A 23,553-nucleotide genomic window follows, 5' to 3' on the forward strand; every position below is an offset into this window, starting at 1 on the left:
TTATGCCCAGTGATTAACCTTTCTGGCGAAGTGCAGGGAGTGCTCCTGTTCCCAAAGGAAGTTCCAGGCTTTGAAAACTGAAGTTAAGGATTTGTTTTGTAGGAGGCTGTGGCAGCATGTAACAGAGTCTCTGCGGGATGGAGACATCGATAAGGCTACGGAGCACAAGCGAGCCCTTGAAGAACGACAGAGGAATGAAGAGAGGCTTCGTGCTGAAACAGAAACACCTTGGTGTACTAAATACTTCCTTAAAGAAGTAAGTTCTCAAGCAGTTAGCTATTGATGAAGGCAGAGCTACAATGAAAGCAGGTGCACATCAGGGTCTGTGTCCTGTCAGAATAGAGTATTTGGCCTTAGATCTTACAGTTTGCCTCCATGGGGTCTGTAGGAGTAAGGTGACAGAAGCATGCTCGAGCATTTAAACGTGTGACTTTACCCTTCACTTCTCAAACACTTTGGCAGTTTCCTTGCAACAAATTGTCTGCCTGGTTTGTGGTTCAGTTTCTTTTACCAAGCACTTCCTTGTGGTACATAGAAAACAGCTTTACATGGGCACATATAAGTAGACTGCAATGGTAAATACTCAAAGAAAATAATCAGTAGTACTGACGTTGCTTATCTTGTGTGCGTATGAACCCCAGATATTACTGTTAGCAAGAAGGAAGCACATCAGGGTCTGTGTCCTGTCAGAATAGAGTATTTGGCCTTAGATCTTACAGTTTGCCTCCATGGGGTCTGTAGGAGTAAGGTGACAGAAGCATGCTCGAGCATTTAAACGTGTGACTTTACCCTTCACTTCTCAAACACTTTGGCAGTTTCCTTGCAACAAATTGTCTGCCTGGTTTGTGGTTCAGTTTCTTTTACCAAGCACTTCCTTGTGGTACATAGAAAACAGCTTTACATGGGCACATATAAGTAGACTGCAATGGTAAATACTCAAAGGAAATAATCAGTAGTACTAATGTTGCTTATCTTGTGTGCGTATCAACCCCAGATATTACTGTTAGCAAGAAGGAACCTGAGTTAATTCTCAGCTTAGAACTTCTTGTGTACTCACATGTTATGTTTTGGTTGGAGCTTATTTGTTCAGTGGCTTAACCTGTATTTCAATAATGGTAGTAATAATAATAATGTAGTAAGACTTTTAACAAGGTGAACTGCAGCCTGCCCAGGAAGCCTGGTGGCTACCAGTATGATAACTTTGAAGTAGTCTTTCCTTGTGACCCAGGCAGTGAGACCCTTCTTGTGCAGAGAGCTTTGCTGAGCCCCGTGCAAGAGGGGAGGACTCAATGAAAACTTATGCTGTAGTAGTTTAAATTCTCCTTGTAGTGCAAATATTATCTGTGAAACTGCAGTAATGTAACTCCTCCTTCATCTTTTTGCCATATATGTGGTCTAGCAGGGGTTTGAAATGGGCTAAAATTTTTTTATTGGTTATCCTTCTGGTTTTGTTTATTAAAGTTCAGGACTATCCGTTAGCTCCAATAAAGCTTTTTGTTCTCTGAAGCTATGTTAGCACGACTGGCTCAGATGTAGATATTTGTATTGTCAGTGTCTAGATTTAGAAGAGGTGAAATTCTGCTGCTGATCCGAGAGACAGATCTACTCAGAAAATGGTTCAGTGTAATCCCGAGCTCCTTCCTTTCCGGGTTAGTGGTCAGGCTGTGTTAGAGCTGATAATCTTGGATGGCTGCCTCTCTGCTGCCTTCCTGGTTGGCTTTTTAAAGTAATCTGGATCAGGGAGCTGAGGAGAGTGGCTTTGCATCTGGGCTAATTACAAGTGCAGTCGATTCCTGGAGCGCGCTGCGGCTCGGCACGAGTCCGTGTGTGTTCTGGAGCAGTCTCAGAGCCTGCAGCATTGATCTCTCTGTCTTCATCTGCAGGAGTTAAACGTGTAAGTTTTGTCCCTTTTGGTTTTCACAGCTATCAGACTAATAGTTGTGTGAAGGGGATTCTCCTGGGGCAGTGTCTTTATTGTAACCGTCTTTTTCTCTTACGATTGCAGGGCGATGGCTGGGTTTACCATAAACCCCTCTGGAAAACGGTCTCCGCTGTGCAAACTCAGCAAACGGACACTAACTAAAAAAGCTGCTTTGAGATGAGTTTTCTGATTTTTCCTCTCCTTTTTCCCCTGTCTCTCAAAACACAGTAATCACACCGAGTGTCCCCTTTTTATGTAATTGTGGAAGTTTAAATAAGCATAAAGAAATAAGTATACTAGGGCACTTTAAAGCTATTAAAAAAAAAAAAAAAGTTGTAGAGACAAACTTGCCAGGTACATTCAACCAACTTGTTTTTTGTATGATCCAAGAGATTTTATCTGAATTGTGTAAGATTCTTCTAAGTAGATCTGATTGCAAAAGCTGCCTAAGAGGAGAAGGAACTGTTGGATTTTGGAGTGACATGGGAACTTTCAGAATCTCCGTCAAGCTCTTTAATAACTGAAACCTGCTCAGTACCCATGTAGACAACAGCAACCAAAAATTGCTGCTTTTATGCCCAGTGATTAACCTTTCTGGCGAAAACTGGAGGGATGTTTGGAAGATGTGCCTGAAATCAGTGTTAAGAAACAACTGGATCATGATGACTTTTTTCTTCAGAGAGAACACGTGCATGCATCGGAGGAATATGGAATATGTGTAGAGACTACCTTTCTTTTTTATGGATTTATAAAAGCGATTAGAATTGTAACCATGGAGAAATTTTTCCTCTGAAACGTTTTAATATACTTGAAATAATTGACTTGAATTGGAAAAGTAATTTGAACACTTTTCAACTCCTAATTTTATTAAATCTCTTTGAGTGACTTTGACTTTTCTCATGTTATAATGTAATGAGGTTTGGCCTTTTTTCCTTCCTTCACCATCCCTTCCCGAGGACTAAGGCTTTCAAAATGAACAGAAAATGTATGATTTTGTATTTAAATTTCTCTGCCCATCTAATCATCTAAGAGGGGAAGTATCAGTGTTACAAACTGTCCTTTGGATTGTTTTGGTTTTTTCCCTGTGGTGTTATTCAGAACAAAGCGGTGAAATGTGACCTGTGAATACATCGACTGTAGGTCCTGGTTTTCCATCTTACCATATATAAAAAAAAAAAAAAAGCTGATTATGCTGAGGACTTGGTATTGATTTGAAACACAATCAGATATCAGGAAACTGTATTCAGGTACAAACATCCTTTGTTGTTGTTTTGTTTTTTGGTTTTTTTTTATAACTATTTTATTGAAGTCTAAGAATTGCTGGCAATTAAGAATAGTACTTATTATGGCTTTCGTTATTGTAACTACAAGCTACCTTAATTTTTCCAACAGTGGTGCCTTACTCTGTTTTTTCTTCTGATGTAGTCTTCCAACCAGTGTATATAACATTATCTGCCACCTCCCAGCCATGGCAATGGCTGCACCTGATCCAGCATTATGAGAACTCACAACTGTGTGATCCGGTAAGATGTTTTCCACGGAGAAGATACAAGTGTAAGAATGCATCAGAAGGTTTAAATAACCATCTTAACTTTCAACACAACTGTAAATCGTGCAAAAAAAAAAAAAAAAAAAAGTTGGGTTTATGCACAACTATTTTGATCCTCTTGTACTTTTTTTTTTTTTTTGCTGTGAAATGCACTGAGATCTCAATGCGAGTCCTAGTCCGTTTGTGAGAAGTGGGGGTGGGGATAATAAAACTACAAAATGATTCATCTGCTCTGTGTGGTTTCCTAGAGATCAGGTGACTGGGAAGACTAGGCTGTTGTTATCTTTGATGCTGGAGATCCGTCCGTCCGGGATTTCCTTGGCCCTTTGAGCAGGATATTTTGGCACTGTGCACTTGAGTAGTAACTATGCTCTCCAGCTGAAGAATGTTTTAGGCCCTGCTGTCTTGTTTGTGATATTCTGTACAACCATCCTGTTGTGTTAGTTTTGGATATCCATTGGGCATTTTCATGTTTAACCAGGAATAAAAATAAAAATGAAAACAGTGGGATTAGTTCCTCCTTGTTTCTGGGTCTGCAGCACATTTTGGGGTGTGCTCCTTGGCCGATTCCAGGGTTGGGGGTAGGGATTATGGTGGTGACGTGTGAACTTCCATGGTTCATCGGTACCTGCACCAAACTGGGGGTGGTAAAGGGACAGAAACTAAACTGAGAAAGCCGTATGTGTTTCATAGTTGTTCTGTCTGTGTCACGTGGCAGATTAGCTTTAAACAAACAGCAAGGGCTGCGGTGCGAGGTCCAGCTTTTGATATTGCTGCGATCAGAGCAGAAAACAAACCTTTGCCAGCTGAGCGTGCTCCAGGGATCAACTTGTGCTTATTAAAATATAGACCTATGACTCAGTCGCTGAGCTCTGCTTAAAATTTTGATTGGGGAATTTGTCAAGGTGATGGCTGTAAAACTGACTGAAAAGCTCCCGTGTTGACCATAAACCCATTTGTGTTCCTTATATAATATTATTAGTCCGGTTATTTCTCTTCCACCCTCATCTGGTATGCTTGTGGTTTCACACTGAAAAAGCTGTTACTAATTTTGTTGTGTAAAAAATAGACCCAAGGCTGAAGAAGTAAGTCTTTTAAAATACATGAAACGATTTCTTTCAACTTGGGGGTGCTGCTAGGAGAAAAAAAGATGGTAAAGCCTTCCTTTGCTCGGGTGATCACAAGGACCGGACTGGCTTCGTGATGTGGATTCAGTTATGATGTGAGTTTCTAGATACTTCTAGGAATAAAGGACATAGTAGAAACAGCTAAAAAAAAAGAATTCTAGCCACTGAATATCCAGCTTAAATCTTAAGATATTTGTGTGATTCTTCTGAGAGTTACAAGCACCCTGTGGACTAATGTATGTATTTTTAACTCTGACCAGATTTGAGTTCTCTTGCGTAACGGCTGTTGTTTCCATCTTATACCTTCTGGAGCGAAGGGAAGGGCATCGCTGCTGCTTCCTGCGTAGGTATTTGCTAGAACCACAGTGTGTTCAGTGGGGAGCATGGCAAAATGTAGGATTTGGTCTTGTCTTCCCTTCTGTCTTTTTGGCTTGATTGGGCTCCACTGAAGTGAAGAGCAAAATTCTTCCTGGTATCAGTGGTTTTAGGCTCCCTGGGATATAAACGGATCTTGGGAGGTTAAATAAGTGTCTCTCTTCAGAGAGAGGGTGCCCTGCTGCTTGTGGAAAACAGAGACTCCTATTTAAAACAAAGTCACTCCTATTTAACGCAGGCATTCAAGCATGTAATTCTGAAGGCTTGATTCTGGACTTGGTTTTTATGGAAAAAAAAAAAGCAATATGTAAATTGGAGTGTTCAAGATTTTAGGCACGGGGAGGGGAATAGCTTGAAGTTTTTCGGCGTATTTACAGTATAAACTGTCAACCCTAGGATTAAGTTTCTGAATTTGGATTTCAGCTATTGGAATCAGAGATGCAACCTTCGATGTCTGGTTTGCACGGGCTGATCCTCCCCCTCTGTCCCAGTCACCTGCAGAAGAACAGGTCAGGGTGTCTTTTAAAGCCTCTTGAGCTGAACTTGGAAGAACAAGTAAATTTATTCATCAGTGCTATATCCAGACAATTTGGTGCAGAACTTGGAAGGGGAAATTTTGCCCTGAATATTATGAGAAGGAAAGATTGGACAGCCCTGGGGGGAGTTCGGTGTGTTCCTGTAGCTCCTTATCTCCATGTCCCAGGAGCTGCCCCAGGCTCTCTGTTCATTTTGGGTATGTATAGAGTAAAGCCAGTGGTTAATCTGTTAAAGAAATGAGGCTGAAGTCAGGTAGGTGGAAAGAGTGTGTTTCTGGTGAAGTGGGGAGGATATGCTCGGAGATAAGGGGGTTGGCTTGAAAAAAATCATAAGGTGACAGGAGGTAGGAGCAAGGTGGGGGATTGGTGACAATGAAAGGTCTGGTCAGAGTCACAGGTGGAGACTTAAGCTTGGTGGCCAAAGTTAGTTTTTATTATTTAGATTTTATGTGACCTAATTCATTCCCCTTCTGTCCTTCTTTGAAGGAATTAGAGACAATTTTGTTCTAGGGTTTTAATTTTGGGAGCTGTGGGAACAGTCTGAAGAGGTGGAAACAACAGCGAGAGAAGAAAAGGTTTCTGTACGGGCTGGTCCTGTCTTAGAAAACCAAAGCAGCCCCACAGATCTGCTCCCCTGCTCCACGCTGGGGAGCCTTGGCCTCAGAAAGCTTGTGGCTGTTGTAGGGTTTTCTCCCTTCCCTTCTGTAGGGGCTGACCCACGAAGCCGTGTGCTGGCAGGCAGTTTTCCTCTCTGATGCCATCCTGAAAGGTACACCTCCGTGTCGGTGTCAGGTATGGGCTTGCAGGGCTTCTTGGCAGCACCTAAGGCTTTTATTACCTTTTGCTTCCACGGGTGGAGGGATAAAGCTTTGCAGAGTGCCAGGGTTCAGAGGGAGATAGGACTTAACCTTTTGATTGCCTTCCTGCTCCGTGGGCAGCCTGGCATGGGCTGGTGGTGACAGGAGTAAAGGTCCTGGTTCTGTCTGATCATGTTTCTTCAGGTTGAGCAACACAGCAGAGGGGTGCAAAAGAGTTGCCAGGAGAATTGCTGCTGGAGAGGGTACAGCAAAGAGCTATGAAGATGATTAGGGACCTAGAACATCTCTCTAATGAGGAAAGGCTGAGAAACTTGGGTCTTTGGAGAAGAGAAGGCTGAGGGGGGACCTGATCAATGTTTATAAATACTTAAAAGGTGGGTGACAAGAGAATGGGGCCAGTCTTTTTTCAGTGGTGCCCAATGACAAGACAAGAGGAAATGGCACAATTTTGATTATAAGAAGTTCCACCTAAACAAGAGGAGGAACTTCTTTACTTTGAGGCTGGCAGAGCCCTGGAATAGGCTGCCCAGAGAGGTGGTGGTCTCCTTCTCTGGAGACATTCAAAACCTGCCTGGACACGTTCCTGTGCAACCTGCTCTAGGTGGACCTGCTCTGGCAGGGTGGTTCGACTAGATGATCTACAGAGGTCTCTTCCAATCCAATATCACTCTGTGATCCTGTAATCAGTGAACATGTTTGTGATGACGGTATGACTGTGGCACAAGTCTGTTGGCTTGAGGTGGCTGGAAGCTGGACTGATACGGGGAAGGAGTTGTGTCAGGATGCCCTCTATGGAGACTTCTTAGAGTCGAACAGCATCTGCACTGGTGTCTATTTTCATTCTATTGACAAAACTTCACGCACCCACCTGAACTACAAAGTACACCCAGGAGTTCCCCAGTGAAAAAAGGTGTGTTGGAGTTTCAGCAAGTCAGGCTTTTGCAAACCGGATTATCAGGTACCTTTGTGGTGTATTAAGGACTGTCTGATCAGTGAACAATTTTCTTGGGTGCCAGTGTTTCTTCTACTGAGGGTGTGTAACATCTCTAGATATTTTTTTTTTCCTGCTGCTACAACAGAATTTTTGTGTGCGTGTAGGCCATTAAAGAAGGAAAATCAAAAATTGTCTTGATCTCTGCAGAATAAGCAGTCAGAAGAGAAACTCGTGATGGCCACGTGGAAGGACTTCAAAAATAGGCATGGGGTCCAGGTGCTTATTAATAAAAGATTAAACATTATTATTTTAAAAAATAATAAAAGGAATGCTTTGCATCATTATACATTTAAAGTAAGTACAAAATCAGTTCGTATATAATGTTACACTTTAACCAAAGTATTGATTCCACAGTTCACTGTGTGGGAAGAGAGAGATCTCATAAATAAGTTACGTACTGGATCTTAGTTCCATTTGGAAAAAGGAAGCGGGGATTTTTTTTCCCCCCATGAGCTAAATGCTCCTCACTCATCGTCTTCTCATCTCCGACGACCAGGCCTTTTGCCTGCTGTGTCACTGCCCGTTTCTGCTCCCGTCGCTGTCCTGGGGCTCCCCGCCTGGAGAAGCCGTTTTGGTGGCCTCGTTGTCCGTGTTGTTGTTGAGGATGTCGTCGCAGTCCATCTGCGCCATCAGGTTGAAGCGCTCGGCCACGCAGTGGGCGGTGAGACGGGCCTCGGGGTCGTGGTCCCAGCACTCCGTGATGGTGTCGCACAGAAAGCGCATTCCCTGCGGGGCAGAAGGGCTGGAATTAGGGTCTGAAGGCGGGAGGCCTTGAGCAACCTGCTCTAGTGGGAGGTGTCCCTGCCCATGGCAGGGGGGTTGGAACTCGATGATCTTTGAGGTCCCTTCCAACCCAAACCATTCTATGAGTCTAGAGGAAGAGGAGCTAGAAGCTGGTGAGGCCACAACTGGAATACTGTGTCGAAGAGGAGTTAGAAGCTGGTGAGGCCACAACTGGAATTCTGTGTCCAGTTCTGGGCTCCCCAGTTCAAGAGGGACAGGGAACTACTGGAAAGAGTCCAGCGTAGGGCTACAAAGATGATTCAAGGACTGGAGCATCTCCCTTATGAGGAGAGGCTGAAAGAGCTGGGACTCTTTAGTCTGGAGAAGAGAAGGCTGAGGGGAGACCTTATTAATGCTGACAAGTATCTCAAGGGCGGGCTGAGGGAGGAGGGAGCCAGACTCTTTGCAGTGGTTCCCAGTGAGAGGACAAGGGGCAATGGGCGCAAGTTGGAACATAAAGGGTTCCACTTGAATATGAGGAAGAACTTTTTCACGGTGAGGGGGACGGAGCCCTGGAACAGGCTGCCCAGGGAGGGGGTGGAGTCCCCTTCTTTGGAGATTTTCAAGACCCGCCTGGATGCAGTCCTGAGTAACATGCTCTGACAAGCTCTGGGTGGTCCTGCTTTGGCAGGGGAGTTGGGCTAGATAATCTCTATGGTCCCTTCCAACTCTAAAATTCAGTGAAATTCCTTTTTTCAATGGCAGTGTTTTACTGTGACCTTCACAGCTTACTGCAGAAATGCTTTTTTTCCTTTTTTTTTTTTTGTTGGCCACGCTTAAGCAGAGGAGGAGCCTTGATAAGTTGTGGCAGGTGCCAATCTCTGGTGTTAGAGCAGCAGCCTTGGCTCACCTGGCATCCCCATCCCATTTCCCACAGCTCCCTGGAAATCCTCCCTGGAAATTGGTGTGTGTCAACTGGGGGACTTAAATAGGGGCCCAAGGGAGTTTGCTTTCCCCCTTGCCCCCCCATCTCCCAGCTCAGCCCTGCCCGTTCCCATCGGAGTATCCTACCATGGGAAGGGGCAGGAGATGGTGTCCCACAGCCTGGAAACCAAGCCTAGGTCTCTGGGTTTTGAGCCCGTGCCCTGGCTTCTGCACCTGGATGGTGGTGGGGGTTTCAAAGGCAAGTTTGGAATTCAACTTCTTGAAAGTGACCTGGTGTTCTAGCAGCTTTCTGGTAGGGTGTGCTGTGCCAAATGGTCATTGCAGTGGGCAGCTGAGCTCTCTTTTCTCACCACAAAGTACCCTCTTGGTTTAGGTAGGATTGGGCACCTCACAGCGTGCTCAGTTCCTCCCAGTTACAATGGTTATACCTCCTAGTAATAGATTTTTTTTTGTTTTTTTTTTTCCCAACTGTTTAGTCCTCTGAAAAGAGTCCCAAAATTTTGGGCTTAAACTGGCAGTATTTAGCTGATTTTTTTTTTGTGTGTGTGTGTGTCCCTCTTAAGTTAGCAACACCACTAGCAGCAGGGGCTATGCTGAACCTTCCTTTGTGTATATAATTCCCATCATGTGCTATTACTGCTTTCTGCATGGTCGACCCAGGTTGCGACACAGTGGAAAAATCGTTATTCTAAAAAAAGCTTCATGTCTTTCAGTGGGTTCTGTGGATTTCTTAATTTGTAATTAAGAGAACACAGAAGTCCCGCGTAGACCCCCACAAGAGGAGCGTGTGAGTCCTGCAGAGAGAGGTACTGCTGGTGTCATCCGTCCTTCTGCACCTTTCTCTGAACTCGCTGCTGGTCCCTGAGGCTCCTGGAACTAAATCTTCCGTAATGGAGGCAGATGAGAGGGAAGGGGCCTTTCCAGTGGAACTGACAGATGGTGCGTTTCAGAACCTCTTGCGTCACCCATTTATTAGCTTAGTTGAAAGGATTTGAGGATAATTGATTAACACGCGAAAATGAGCTAGCTTAGCCGAAGCTTTTAAAATAAGCCTTCTCTCAAACAGGACGTGGCAGCGCCGTATGGCTTCGTTGTTAGATTTTCTGTGCTTAATTTTGCCCCGAAATCACGGCATTTATTTGCAGTTTGCCTTCTAAGTAGGGACGATGCTCTTTTGAACGCTACAACTGGGACATCTTGCTACGCTCAAGAAATGGACTCGGTTTAGGATTTTGTGTTTGATGTCTCGGGTTTCCAAAGGATGCTGAGTTTTACAAGTATATTTTTAGTGGCAATATTGACTTAAGCTCCCACTGCTCCTTCCTGTTCTGCACCAGCTCTTCGGTTGTGCCAGTACAACAGTCTGTTCAGCTGCTTCAGGAACCAGATCCAGGAATTCACCTGGCCTAAATAACCTCCTTTTTTTCTTTTTTAAATATGGTGGGGTATGAAGCGAGGCGGAAGCAAAGTGTTTGTAGGTTATCTGGGGAAACTTTGGGGATAAATGTCTTCAGTGGGCTTTACTGTGCAGCCATTGAGGACAGTGGCTGTGGAGCTTCTGGTGGGCATCCTGCTGGGTGAGTCAGCTCTGCCAGGGAAATCAGTGCTTATGTCTGCTGAGAATCTGGAACTGTGGCCAACAATGTAGGCCACTTGACTGAGAAGGGATCCTGTTGGTTGAAACATGGAAGTAGTGTTTGGAGCTCAGTGTCAAACTTATTTTCATTGGTGGGAACATCTATGGGGGCTTCCTGTTCAGGTGAGCACTTTTGTCACCTCTGGGAAGCCCTTGACTCTTTTGAGGAAAGGCTGAGAGATCTGGGTCTGTTTAGCCTGAAGAAGAGAAGACTGAGAGGGGACCTCATCAATGCTTACAAATATCTAAACGTGGCTGTCAAGAAGATGGGGTCAGACTCTTTTCAGTGGTGCCCAGTGACAGGACAAGGGGCAACGGAAACAAGCTGGAACAGAGGAAATTCCACCTGAACATGAGGAAAAACTTCTTTACTTTGAGGGTAACTGGAACAGGCTGCCTGGAGAAGTTGTGGAGTCTCCTTCTCTGGAGATGTTCAAAACCTGCTCGGGTGTGTTCCTGTCCAGCCTGCTCTAGGTGAACCTGCTTTGGCAGGGGCTTGGACTAGATGATCTCCAAAGATCCCCTCCAACCCTGACCATTCTGTGATTCTGTGACTCCCAAGGAAGCTCTTGGCACGAGCTGGTGGCTTTCTGCTGCTTCCCAGCAGATGGTGCTGCCCTATGCCGCATCCTGGGGACACTGCCTGCAAAATGCTGGGAAAAACCCTGTCAGGCCGGGTTTGTGAGGAGATGTTTGTCAGATCAGCTGAGATTAGTTGGAGGAAAACTTTCAGGAGCACAACGTGGCTTTTCTGTTCCTCTTCCCCGGTGGATATCAGGTGGTCTCATAAAAGTTACAACCTTATAAGCCCCGCTCTGTTTATGTCCTTGCCCAACCCAACTGCATCAACGCTGTATCTCGGGGGTGATTGCAGTCAGCCCTTCCTTCTTCAGCTCAGCAAACAGCTCAGGTACGGTCCGGCTCTATCAGAGCGTGGTTTTTCTCACAACCCAAGCCTCTGGATGTTTTCCCTGTGGTTTCCAAGTTTATCAGAGGCCCCGGGAGGTTGAATGTCTGTGATGAATAACCCAAAGGCTTCAAATGTGCAGCGGTGCTGATTGGAGTCCCTGTACTTGCCCTCATCCAGGAAGAAGGCTGGCCCAGAAAGGGACTTGCCAGCTGATAAACCCACCGATGGAAACCACAGGCTGATTTGAAGCGGTCGGCAGCTTCGGTGGGTCAGGTTGGTGGTGAATCTTTGGGCAAACACGGTTTTGAGAGGAGATATTGTAGGGAGCACACGGCCTACAAAGATGGTGGAATTACATCTCTCTTTTTGAAAAGCCTGGCTTTTGTGGGGGGTCCAGGCAGAGTGGAAGTGGGACCCCTGTGTTTTATGGGTGGGTTCCGCAAAATGATGCGCTGAACCCTGAAGGCTCCCTGAGCCGACAGGCTCAACGTTCTGGCTTTTTTCCAGGTGAACTGAATTGTTGATCAGCAGATGGTGTTTTTTCCCCAAGACATGTGAAATTTAAGAAGTACAGAAGTCAGGCAAGATCTAAAAATCGCAGTCAGTGTGCCCGTGTTACCCTTGTCTCCTCAAAGCATGGAAGAAAGCAGTGGAGCTGGGGGAGAGAGGACCGCACCGGGGCTGGGAGGTAGCTGTGTTTCTGGAGCTGGTTGGTCTGGGTGTGCCTGGGGGATGGTTTCAACAGAGCACATCTCATCACTGCCCAAGTATTTCTATTCCAGAGCACTGGGTTATTAGGCTTGCTGTGCTGAAGCACCGTGCTGTCAGACCCTCTGAGCTGCTGAAAGACTTCCCCTTGACAAGGCTTGAGCCCAGCAGGTTCCCTGCTTTCAGCTTCACGCGTGTTTCCTGATCGTTTCACTCCAGGGAGATGCTTTCCTTGCAGAAGTCCTCCTTCTTGCGTGCCAAGTCCTGACCCCTCGTGTTGGAGGTAATTTTGAGCTTGAAAGCTCCATCATCGTGCGGGCAGGGGGCTGGGTGCACCTTTCTCCCCCGTCCCTGCTGTGAGATGGCTGCGTGCGAGGGACTGCGTGTTTCTGGATGTGGTGGTTGTGGAATAAAGGGGGTGGACTCAAATAATTTACTGTTTCGTGAGAAGAGCTTGCACTAAAATGCTCCGTGTTGCTGTTATCCACAAGATAACTGAACAGCATCGCTTGGCATTCCTAACGCTTCCTGATCAGGACAATTTACGCACCGTTAAATTTTGCTGTACCCCTGGCTGATGGCTTTTAAACACCAGGGGCCTGGGTCTTGTGGGGCTTACGTGGGCTCAGCCAGCCAAGAAGGAGCTGCAAGTAGGGTCCAGGAGTTCTGCCTCCTCTCGCTTTGATTACAGCTCTATTGATTTTTATGGCTTGCTCTTTCCTGAACCAGCTACCCCCAGTTTACCTGATGCACCAACCAGCTGCTGGGGATCTCGGGGCGTCCTCTGCCATGCAGCACGATGTCCCTCATGGTATCCACGCAGGGCTGCTCCTGGACTTTTGACCCAAAAGGCAGCTCGTAATTCTTCACCTCTGCAAGGAAGAAGCAACAGCAGTGTCTACAGGATGTTTTTCATGCATTCCCTGCTTTGCTTTGGTATGGTCCACTGGAGGAGAATAAATTTGGTTTTATCAGTCTGCAAAAATAAACAGATCTGGAAACAATTTAGAATTTGAACACAGAAACATAGTGCTGGGTTTTCATATAGAGGGCTTTTTTTTTTTTCAGAGATAAGACCAAGGAACCATCTGACCACCTTCCTGAACCCAAGAGATGCACTACAAAGGACTTTGGGTGAGACATATTTTGAGCAGATAAAATGTGTTGCGCTGGTGAAAGATGGGAGAAGCAACTATGGTACCAGCATCCAGACTCCTGCTGCGGGCATGGATCGGCTTGGAGGAGAAATGGCCCTTCCAGAAGAGCAACCTCGTGTCCAAGGAGAAGGCCAAGGAGAAACTCCCTGTTGGAGAGGTGAGAGGCCACCATGGGTTCTGCCAGATCCTGCCTGGGTCTGAATGCAGGTGAGATATGAGTGGGGAGGGATGGTCTGGGACGCTGGCTCGGGAGCAAAGGATGCACAGGGCATCTGATCCAGGCATTGCCAAGGAGGGGGCACATGGGGATGGTTGGGGCAGCTTTCTTGCTGAGGGTTGGAGCTTCTTGCAGCTCCAGGGGCTGGTATTGCAAGTAGGTGGGATAGGGAAGGAACCAGACAGAGCTAAAAAGGGAAGAGGGGGGAGCAGGCAGAAGGGCAGGCCGGGGCTAACAGCCGGGCAGTTAATTAAACGTTTTGCTACACGCAATTACAGATGCCAGGATGTGGCTCTGGGAAGTGAGGGGGGACGTGGCTCTGTTGGAGGCTGGAGTTTGTGAGTCCCCATTGCAACATAAACCCTCTGCTGTTGTCTGAAAAGAAAAACAAAAACCAACAAGGCGCTTGTGGCCAGGGAGGGGGAGGCAGCTCTGGCTCTTCCTGCTCGGTTTGCTTTGCATTGCCAGCGCTGACTCGGATGCGACTTGGCTGGCTTTGAGCGAGGGCTGGACCAGATGACCCCCCTTCTGGGGTCCTGTCCTGCTCTTCTGCCACTGAGCCAGCCCCCTTGAGCCACAGCACACAGGGCAGGATCTGCTGCCAGTTCTTAGCAGCCCTGCAGAGACCTGAGCTGCCCCAAATCAGGTCCTGTGCCACCACCAGGGACACGAGGGTGGGCCCCGTCCTCGTACTGGGAGGAAGGGAGCAAAAAGACATGTGGCAACCCCAGTGCGATGCTCCTACCTCCTACCACTTCGCATCTGGAGGCCATTTCCCACAAAACGAGGGCCATGGAGTAGACATCCATCTGCTTGAAAGACTCCAGGTCTTCCAGGTTCACCCTGGACTCCAGGACCTCTGGGGCCATGTACCTGGCGGTGCCCACCTGCCCGCAAAGAGGAGAGAGGCATTAGTAGGAGTGGGCGAGGAGACCTCAGCCATGGGGTGACCAAGGATGGTTTGCAAAGGGTCCTCTCTGGGGAGAGCCAGTGGGTGATACTTTACTTGCCTGCCCGCTGTTGGCAAAGTCATCCACTGTCAGGGAAGGGTCGAGGCGTATGGCGATGCCAAAGTCGCAGAGCACGCACTCCTGCTCATTCTTCACCAGGACGTTGGTGCTCTTGATGTCCCGGTGGGCGATGGGGATTTTGGGCCTGCCGCAGGCGGTGTAGTCGCTGTGGAGGTGGGCCACCCCACTCACCAGGGAGCCCGCCATCTTCTGCAGGTCCATCCAGCTCAGGACGTGACGAGAGAGGTAGTCCTTGAGGTTGCCCCGGCTGTGGTAGGCGGTGATGAGCCAGTACTCCCGGCGCGGCCCCGCGCCACGGTCCTCAGCAGTGAGGAACCGCAGGACGCTGTCGTGCTTCAGGCTGGCGTCAGTGAAGATCTGGCTCTCGTTCTTCCAGGAGGAGTACTCCTCGCAGGGGAAGATCTTCACGGCCACCGTCTCGTACTGCCCCGAGCGGCTGTGGCTCAGCTTGGCCCTCCACACCTCCGCGAACTGCCCTTTGCCCACCATCTCGTCCAGCTCGATGGGGAGCAGCTCGGTGGGGCGGCTGGTGGGGCTGGCGCCGGCCGGGCTCTCATCCATCAGCACGGACAACTTCTCCTCACGCTCGGCCGACCTTCCCGGCTCCGGCAGGGCCGGGGGCTGCCCGGCTTTCCCCCCCCACGCCTTGGCCCTCTTGCGCCGCTTCTGCGTGCGGCAGAGGTAGAACGTCACCGTGATCATCACCGCCACCAGCAGTGGGGGCAGGAGGCTGATGGCAGCCACCGGGATCACCTCTTTGCTCTGCAGCATGGAGTAGCCTGTGGGGAGGAAAGCGAAGGTGAGAGTTTGTGACAACTCGGTTGATCATCACACCGAGGAGGAAAATAAGGTGAAGCTGTTAATGAAGTGCAGCCCTTTGCGGGGCTGCGAGGCAGGATGCCCACAAGCCCCGTCCCGGCGGAGAAACCAGATGTTGGTAGTTACTAAGGGGGCTGCTTGGGTTAGCTCCCAAATTTAGCTCCATTTATCAAGCAAGGGTTTGGGGCAGGGTGAGACCTGGCCACTGCCACCACAATGGCTCGGCCACCCTTTTGGCAGCTCCCAAGTGCTGCTTGTGCCCAGTGAGGGGAGCCAGGGTGGAAATCATAGACTCATAGGATGGTTCAGGTTGGAAGGGACCTTAAAGATAATCATGTTCCAACCCCCCTGCCATGGGCAGGGACACCTCCCACCAGACCAGGTTGCTCAAAGCCCCATCCAGCCTGGCCTTGAACACCTCCAAGGATGGGGCATCCACAACTTCTCTGGGCAACCTGTTCCAGTGCCTCACCACCCTCACAGTAAATGATTTCTTCCTGATATCTAATCTAAATCTTCTCTCTTCCAATTTAAAACCGTTACCCCTTGTCTTGTCACTGCACTTCCTGACAAAGAGTCCCTCTCCAGCCCTCCTGTAGCTCCCTTCAGATACTGGAAGGCTGCTCTAAGGTCTCCCTGGAGCCTTCTCCAGGCTGAATATCCCCAGCTCTTTTCAGCCTGTCCTCATAGGAGAGGTGCTCCATCCCTCTGATCATCTTTGTGGCCCTCCGCTGGACCTGTTGAGTCCTTCCTGTGTTGAGGACTCCAGAGCTGGACACAGTACTCCAGGTGGGGTCTCATGAGCAAGGGATAATAAATAAGAGGGATAGAAGCTGAGGCAAGGCTCGAACGGAGCAAATTTGAGGCTGGGGCTTTGCCTGTGCAGGGAGATGCGGGAGGGATGCTGGTGGGGAGGGGGTGGGCAGGGTGTGGGACTCTGCATCCCGGGGGGAACACGGGGATGCTTTGCATAATAATTAGCACCAAGGAACATCGTTTCAGCACAGTCTGACGGTGTTGGCATCTCCTTCCTGGCTGCGTTACAGCACTGACCCCTGTCAACCGAGCAGGCATGGCTGCTTTTGTTTTGTTTCTTTTAAAGAAGCCTTCAGATCATTGCGGGGGGCTGGGGGGGGGGAGGGGGGGGGAAGCACACAAAAAGCCCTAACCCTCGCACAACATATAATTGTCTGATCCTTTGATGTTCGCGATTCCTGGAATAAACATGCTGACTTCAGTAGAGATATTCAAGTAAAATCTTACTCAGAGGTTTTTCTGCCAAGTATAATAACCCAGGGGAAGAGGGATAAGAATCATTCCATAAGCAAAACTCTCGCTGCTTGACCTCAGTGTGTGCAGATCATAATTCAGGTTCTGGAAAAACAGAGCGTTTAGCTATTTTCCTTGGCAAATTTCAAAAAAATGTGCTGCAGCTAATTTCTGCAAGGCTGTGAAAGCGTTTCTAAAACAGGCATCAGGTTCAAACCACAAGATCAACCTAAACTGATATAAATCAATAACTAACTCAGGAATATGTTTATTTTGGAAAGCCCTAGGCCTGGATATCACCTACTGCTTTAATGGATTTACCCGATGCTTAAGATCCCATCTTTGGAACTCTGAAGAAAGAGGAGATATTTTTAAGGGAGTTGCACGCACCAGATCTGAAAAGGGGAAGTTAACACAACTCCAGAAAATTCCTCCGTGAGGATGCCCCTTCCCGATGCAAGCCCTTGGATACAGGGGGGCTGCAGCACAGCTTAGACCCCTTCCATGGAGACCACATGTGGCTGCTCTGGTGGTAACTGTGGGTCTGTAAACCCACACCTTGTTAAGCATCACTGCGTGGGGCTTTCTGTCCCTGCCAGGGGGAGGTGGACCTCCAGGACCAGGCTCAGCTTGGCACCAAGGTGGAGAGGACTTGATGTGCTCAATCCTACCCAGTGTCTTCCCAAGGTGGGCTCCTGCTTGCATGGCTTTAGGAAATGATGCTGCTGTGTGTTTTTTAGGGTCATCTCTCAACTCTGATGGAGTTCCTTGCAGCCCTGGTGCTAGGGCAGTGCCACCCAGCAGCCCAGACCTGAAAGTAGAGCTTAAGAAACCAAGAAATGGGAAAAAAATCTGCCTGCTTCAGCTGCTGGAGAAACACTCATCTCTAGTAGGTATTTCTCTAGAAATTCTCTATTTCTCTCTGCTCGGTGTTTGTTTATACCATTGAAGGGGATCATAAGTTAATGTTTACAATGCAAATGATCCTTTAAAGGAGAAGAAAAGGATGTAAAAGATGGGACCTCTGAATCTGGTGCTTCCCAAGCAGTCCCACAAACCAAATCAAAGAGGAAGCTAATTGTTTAAGGGTCGAGCTACTCTCACTCTGAGTTTCTGAGCTCTAGGTGCCGGCTGGCAGGAGGAGGGTGTTTGTGGAAGCCTTCGGTGGGGGTGGCATTTCCAATGAGCCAGTTGTCATTTTTGTGTGAAATTACATATCCCAGCATCGGCTTTGGGATTTGAGTATCTCTCCCTAGAAGTGCGTGTACCTGTTATGTTTGGCTCAGGAAGCAGCAAAGAACTGCCAAATTTAGCATCATTTGCCTTCATTAAAAGTGGCTTGTTTGTTCTGAAAATTTGCATTTTATGTGATTTCTCTTTTTTTATTTTTCCTTTGCGTTGCGGGAGAAGCTATGCCTCCCACTTGCAGGTTATGCTTTAGGCTCATTTTCAGCATCTCTTTGCTCTGTAATTACAGAAAATCAGAAGGGTTTCATTTTGCTTTTGTTATGGGTCAGGTTCTTGATGGGCATTTGGATAAACCTGGGCCATTTGGAATTAGGGAGGTTTGGACAAGCCCCCAAAGGCTCGGGATCTAGCTGGAAGCGCTTCCAAAATACACGACCCTCTCAAGGTTCAGAAACGAACTGCCTCTTAGATTTCCCTCCTGTGGCTTTATAGCTCCTGTTGGACCTGCAGCCATCTGCTGAAACATCCACAGGTGTGCCAAGCCATGCTCACGTCTGTGTACAGCAGCAGGGTGGCTCTGGCTGTCCCTGCCAGGGGAAAATGCTGCTGCAGAAACCCCCAGGAGAGTGGCAGGGGAGGCACAGCCGAGCACTGAGCCCCACGCCCCAGCACCACCACCTTTTTGGGTTGGAGCTGTGGTGGACGCCAGAGGTTCCCATGGGTATGCTGGGGCAGGATTTTCTCTGGCACTATTTATTTAAAGCTTTCAGAGTATTGACTCACACTGGTTTACATCAGCTTTTGGGTTCCCTGGTTGATTCGCCCTGATTCGCTGAAGGGTACAACCTACTGAGAGATACGGTGGATTTTCCATTGCCTGATGTTTCCAGACCAAGGCTGGAGGGATGGCTTAACCACAGATAAAATATGGGGCTCAGTAACAGGGTACAAGTTTTACCTAGCTTTTACATAGGGAGGTCAAAGAAGATGCTGAAAGAGCTCCTTCTGGCATTGCATCTCCTACTCTACAAGTGGTGTTCCTCAGGGGTCAGTACTGGGGCCTCTTCTCTTTAATATCTTTATCAACAACCTGGATGAGGGGACAGAGTGTGCCCTCAGTAAGTTTGCAGATGACACCAAGTTGGGTGGGAGTGTTGATCTGCTTGAGGGTGGATCTACAGAGGGATCTGGACAGGCTGGATCGATGGGCCGAGGCCAATGGGATGAGGTTCAACAAGGTTAAGTGCTGGGTCCTGCGCTTGGGTTACAACAACCCCATGAATGCCACAGGCTTGGGGAAGAGTGGCTGGAGAGATGCCTGGCACAAAAGGACCTGGGGGTGTTGATTGACTGTCGGCTGAACATGAGCCAGCGGTGTGCCCAGGTGGCCAAGAAGTCCAACACTACCGTGGCCTGTATCAAGAACAGCGTGGTAAGTAGGACTTGCGAGGTGATTGTCCCCCTGTACTGAGCACTGGTGAGGTCCCACCTTGAGTACTGTGTCCAGTTTTGGGCCCCTTACCACAAAAAAGACATTGAGGTGCTGGAGCAGGTCCAGAGAAGGGCAATGAAGCTGGTGATGGGTCTGGAGAACAAGTCTTATGAGGAGGGGCTGAGGGAGCTGGGGTTGTTGGAGAAAAGGAGGCTGAGGGGAGACCTTCTTGCTCTCTACAACTACCTGAAAGGAGGGTGTAGTGAGGCGGGGGGGGTCAGTCTCTTCTCCCAAGTAACAAGTGATAGAAAAAGAGGAAACGGCCTCAAGTTGTGCCAGGGGAAGTTTAGATTAGATATTAGGAAATATTTCTTCACAGAAAGAGTTATTGAACAACTGAAGAGGCTGCCCATGGAAGTGGTTGAATTGCCATCCCTGGGGGTATTTAAAAGACGGGTAGGTGTGGTGCTGAGGGACGTGGTTTTGGCAGTGTTAGGTTAATGGTTGGACTCAATGATTTTAAAGGTCCCTTCCAACCTAGATAATCCTAAGATTCTATTGGAAATACAAGTAATTTATCATTAGCGTTGGGTGCGTCTCCCTGCCATAAATAACATTAACAAAAGCGCTCACCATTGGTGTGGTTTTCAAAGATGAGTTTATCGTTGCACTCCTGCTCGTCCACACAGCCGCAGATGTAGATGATCCCCTCCTCACTGGGCTGGTGGGTCATGATGCAGCGCGAGGTGTTGTAGTTGGGGACCATGAGGTTTTCGATGGGGCGGTGGGGGTTGTGGCAGAGCGTGCTGATCCTGATGCTCTCGTTGTCCTGCCTCCTGCACGTGCCAAACGAAGCGACAGAGCATTAGTCTCATGGCTCAGCCTTTGTGTCGCCTGCGTGACACCTTAAACCTGGTTTTTAAGATAATTCATTTTAAGCTGTGTAGGAAATGACTCGTTTGCAGTGGCTCTGGTATAATTCTAATTATACATGCTTTGGAGGGGCTTTGTTAAAGCCCGTTATCTCTCCCAAATGGTGAAAAGAGAGATGTTTAGCACATGCCAATAATAGGATGTGAGCCCGAGACTCTACTTTTTCCAGTAGATAATTCACCAGTTCATAATCACACCTTGGATCAGGCAGTGCCAACCCTAAGGCTGAGTGTCCTGCACAGGATTTGGGGAAAAATCCCATCCTTTACCAGTACCACCTGCTAGGCCAGCTGGTTTGGGGGCTATATGGACCTAAGGAAACCCTTCAAAATGAGGGTCCTGCCTCGGATGTCACCTCTTCTGCTACAATGCAAGTCGTAACATCTCTGCCTCAGGAGATTTCATCTCTGCAGGGTGAAAAGGTGGGAGACATGGTGGCCACCTGCCAGGGACCACTTGGCTCGTGCTTCCTTCCTGCTCATCTCAGCCCATGTGAGCAGGTGGAGCCTGTAAGAGCCATCTCATCCCCTGAGCACTGTCTGGGCTAATTGCTGGTTGTTGTGCCCCATCCTTGCAGGACCGTTTGCTCCCACCACCTGTGGGAGCAGAGCCCTTCAGTCGCTGGTTGGGGCTATTTCGAGAAACGGCTTGACCTTTGGAGCTGCCAAATTATAACGTGAAGGCGATACATTGCTCGTGAGCATGGGGCCAAAGCTGTTGCTGTCACTGTGACACCCACGTGGGACAAGTTCTGATGACCCAAACATGCCTCTGCAAGGGAGCAACGGGCAGTGAGGCTGGCTTGGAGGTGAGGCATCTTAATCTCAAGATGGGTCTTAGGATGGGGTGGGAGATGCTGGGAGGAGGCTGTAGGCCTGGTAGGTTATTTGTGACCCCAGAGCTGCCTCACCCCATCCGGTACGTGGTGCGAGGTGCAGCCCCACCCCATGCCATGGGGTTGCTTTCCTGGCGTGGGGATTTATGCTCTGGGGGTCTTGCTTTTTCCTGTACATGTAGGCTGTCAATGAGAAAACCCAGCGAGATGATGGATTGCCTACCCGGGATTTAAGGTGGCTTTTCCATCTGCGTGTAGGGGAATTTGGGGCAGGGGGTGGATTTTGTTTGTTTGTTTGGGTTTCTTATTGTTTTTGCATTCTGCCTTTTTTTCAAGTCCATAATGCAACAATTATGTTGAGGCAAACTCCTACAGAAAGTGGGGCGTATAGCGTTCACACTAATTAGCAGGTTGAGATAAAGCCTAGTGATAAGTGCTTGGCTGGCTTTCACTTTGGCAGCCAAATTAAAAGGGAAAGAAGAGAAAATCACTCTGGGCAGACCCAAAATGGGTGTTTTTTTAGTTTTACTCATGAGGACCAAAATGCTGGGGGAGGCAGTCTTCCGGGCAAATGATGCAGTGTATGCTTGGCCTGAAGTGCAAGATAGTGTTTCCCTTACAGGCACCTCCAGGAGAAGCAGAAAAGGGCTTTTCCAAGGGGATGGGAAGGAGGTGGGTTAAACCCAGAGGGTTGAGCCCCGGTTCAGTACCAGGTCGGATGTCCATGAGCTGGATGGGGACAGACCTCAGCTGTGCCCCTGCATGTGAACTGGGGCTTCACCAGCCTGAGACAGGAGGACATCACGGGTTTGGAGGTCAGGGCTGCTGGTGTTGCCCAGTGGGTTCATCCTGTAAAGCTAAATTCAGGGAGTTATGGGGGTTTAGAGGTCCTGCAGCAAACTTGCCAATCCCTGTGTCGGGCACTTCAGTGTTCAATTCATTTAGAAAATGAACTGCTACTAATCATAGGGCAGACCAGATAAATTTTTTACTGCAAACTGTGATTTTGATTATGGTGGAATTAAAGGGGGAGGAAGAGAAAGTCCTGAATTATTTTAACAGGCAATAATTCAAGTGCAGGAGTAGATATACGTGTGTTCCCATGAGCTGCTGCCCCGCAAACCCCTCTTCCCACCGCGTCCCCCCTTGCCAAGGGGATTGCTGCTTACCATATGGCCACGCAGATCTCGTAGGGGTCCTCGCAGTAGGAGTTGAGGTTGCAGTTGCTGTAGCAGACCTTCTCCTCGCAGGCCGGTGGTGTGGAGTCACACCACTTGCACAGGTTGGTCTTCAGGCTGCGGCGGGCGCCGGCACAGCAGGCTGCGGGGCAGAGAGGTGGCGGGGGTGAGGAGAAACAACCTTCCACTATTTCCAGTGAGAGAAGGAGCCCGAATCGCTCCTGTTTCTCCATGTGTTTGTTGACAGCTTTCATTTTGCTCCACTGCTGGGGGAAATGGGCTTTAGATTATGCCAAAGCCTAGAGGAGCTGGAGGGATGCTTTGCAGAGCCTGGGAAGCTGCAAAGAACTGTTTTTCCTCTGCGTTTCCCATACTGGGTTATCATCAAGGGGAAGTTTACTTCTTCCTCTACAACCTAGGCTCAAATCAGCATCTCTTCTCATCCAGAGTGCACACAATATCCGAAAAGGGACACCTCCAGGTCTTTGCATGCCTGAAGACTTTATTTATTGCTGGGTAGGGACGCACGGCCAGGCTGGGGCAGCTCCCTCCTCTCCTGCTGCCTCCTCATCCTCCCTCTGCCCATTCCACGAGCCCAAGCCAGGGAATGTGTTTGCCACCCACTGCCCAGCAACGAAATAAAGGATGGGCTGAGACCTCCTGAGCTCTGGGCTGCTCCTGCCCTGGCTCCACTGCCCGCTCTGCCCTGGAGTGCCGGATCCAGCCCCAGCAGCAGGAATACCTGCTGCCCGTGTGGAGATGCTCTGCCTGTATCTCAGTGGCATCAAATTATCTGTTTTTATACAAAGGGTGAAGGAACTATGCTCAGTAAAAGGATAAATCCCAGCTAAATTTAAACTTCCTGTTTTAAGGCTGCTAAATGTCCATTTAAAAAAAAAAACAAAACAAAAACAAAAGAAAAAGAAGCCACTAAGTGACTTATGTAGAAGAATATATTTATAAATTTAACTAAATAAATACACTTAAGAGTGTTCAGGTAGGAAGCTGAGCTACAGCAGATGAGTTTTTGAAGGGTTGGGTCACCTGTGGTTCTCCAGCAGCTGCCTCCCTGGGCTGCCCGGCAGCGCTGGGTGCTCCCAGTTCCTATGGAAAGGGCAGTGGTGGCTCGCTGTGCTGCCACTGCCATCACAGGGGCTTTCCATCACCAGCCCTTACTTCGAGCAAGAAACAAACTGCAAAATCCCTGACTGTGGCTCAGAAAACCTCAGCCCCTGCAAGCAAGGACCTGCTG

At 48.5% G+C, this 23,553-nt stretch overlaps 1 protein-coding gene and 1 long non-coding RNA gene across 2 annotated transcripts in view; one reads left to right on the forward strand and one right to left on the reverse strand.

Moving 5' to 3' along the window:
* Window positions 1-105: 105 nt before the first annotated feature.
* On the forward strand, window positions 106-3,980 carry LOC106886795. Its single transcript, XR_001411738.1, has 2 exons — window positions 106-256; window positions 2,006-3,980. It is a non-coding gene; the product is annotated as an uncharacterized LOC106886795 (long non-coding RNA).
* A 3,560-nt stretch (window positions 3,981-7,540) lies between these two features.
* The window catches only part of LOC106886238 (TGF-beta receptor type-2-like), a 35,628-nt gene continuing 19,615 nt past the window's right edge, over window positions 7,541-23,553 (reverse strand). The window contains exons 2-7 of the mRNA XM_014938998.1: window positions 22,293-22,443; window positions 19,989-20,191; window positions 14,627-15,426; window positions 14,362-14,503; window positions 12,987-13,114; window positions 7,541-8,046 (exon numbers count right to left, since the gene is read on the reverse strand). Of these exons, the coding sequence (XP_014794484.1) occupies window positions 7,834-8,046; window positions 12,987-13,114; window positions 14,362-14,503; window positions 14,627-15,426; window positions 19,989-20,191; window positions 22,293-22,443 (1,637 nt within the window). The 3' untranslated portion in view covers window positions 7,541-7,833. The remainder of the gene's footprint in view (window positions 8,047-12,986; window positions 13,115-14,361; window positions 14,504-14,626; window positions 15,427-19,988; window positions 20,192-22,292; window positions 22,444-23,553) is intronic.

The sequence above is a fragment of the Calidris pugnax genome, unplaced genomic scaffold (assembly GCF_001431845.1).
Source record: "Calidris pugnax isolate Ruff unplaced genomic scaffold, ASM143184v1 scaffold21, whole genome shotgun sequence".
Lineage (NCBI taxonomy): Eukaryota > Metazoa > Chordata > Aves > Charadriiformes > Scolopacidae > Calidris > Calidris pugnax.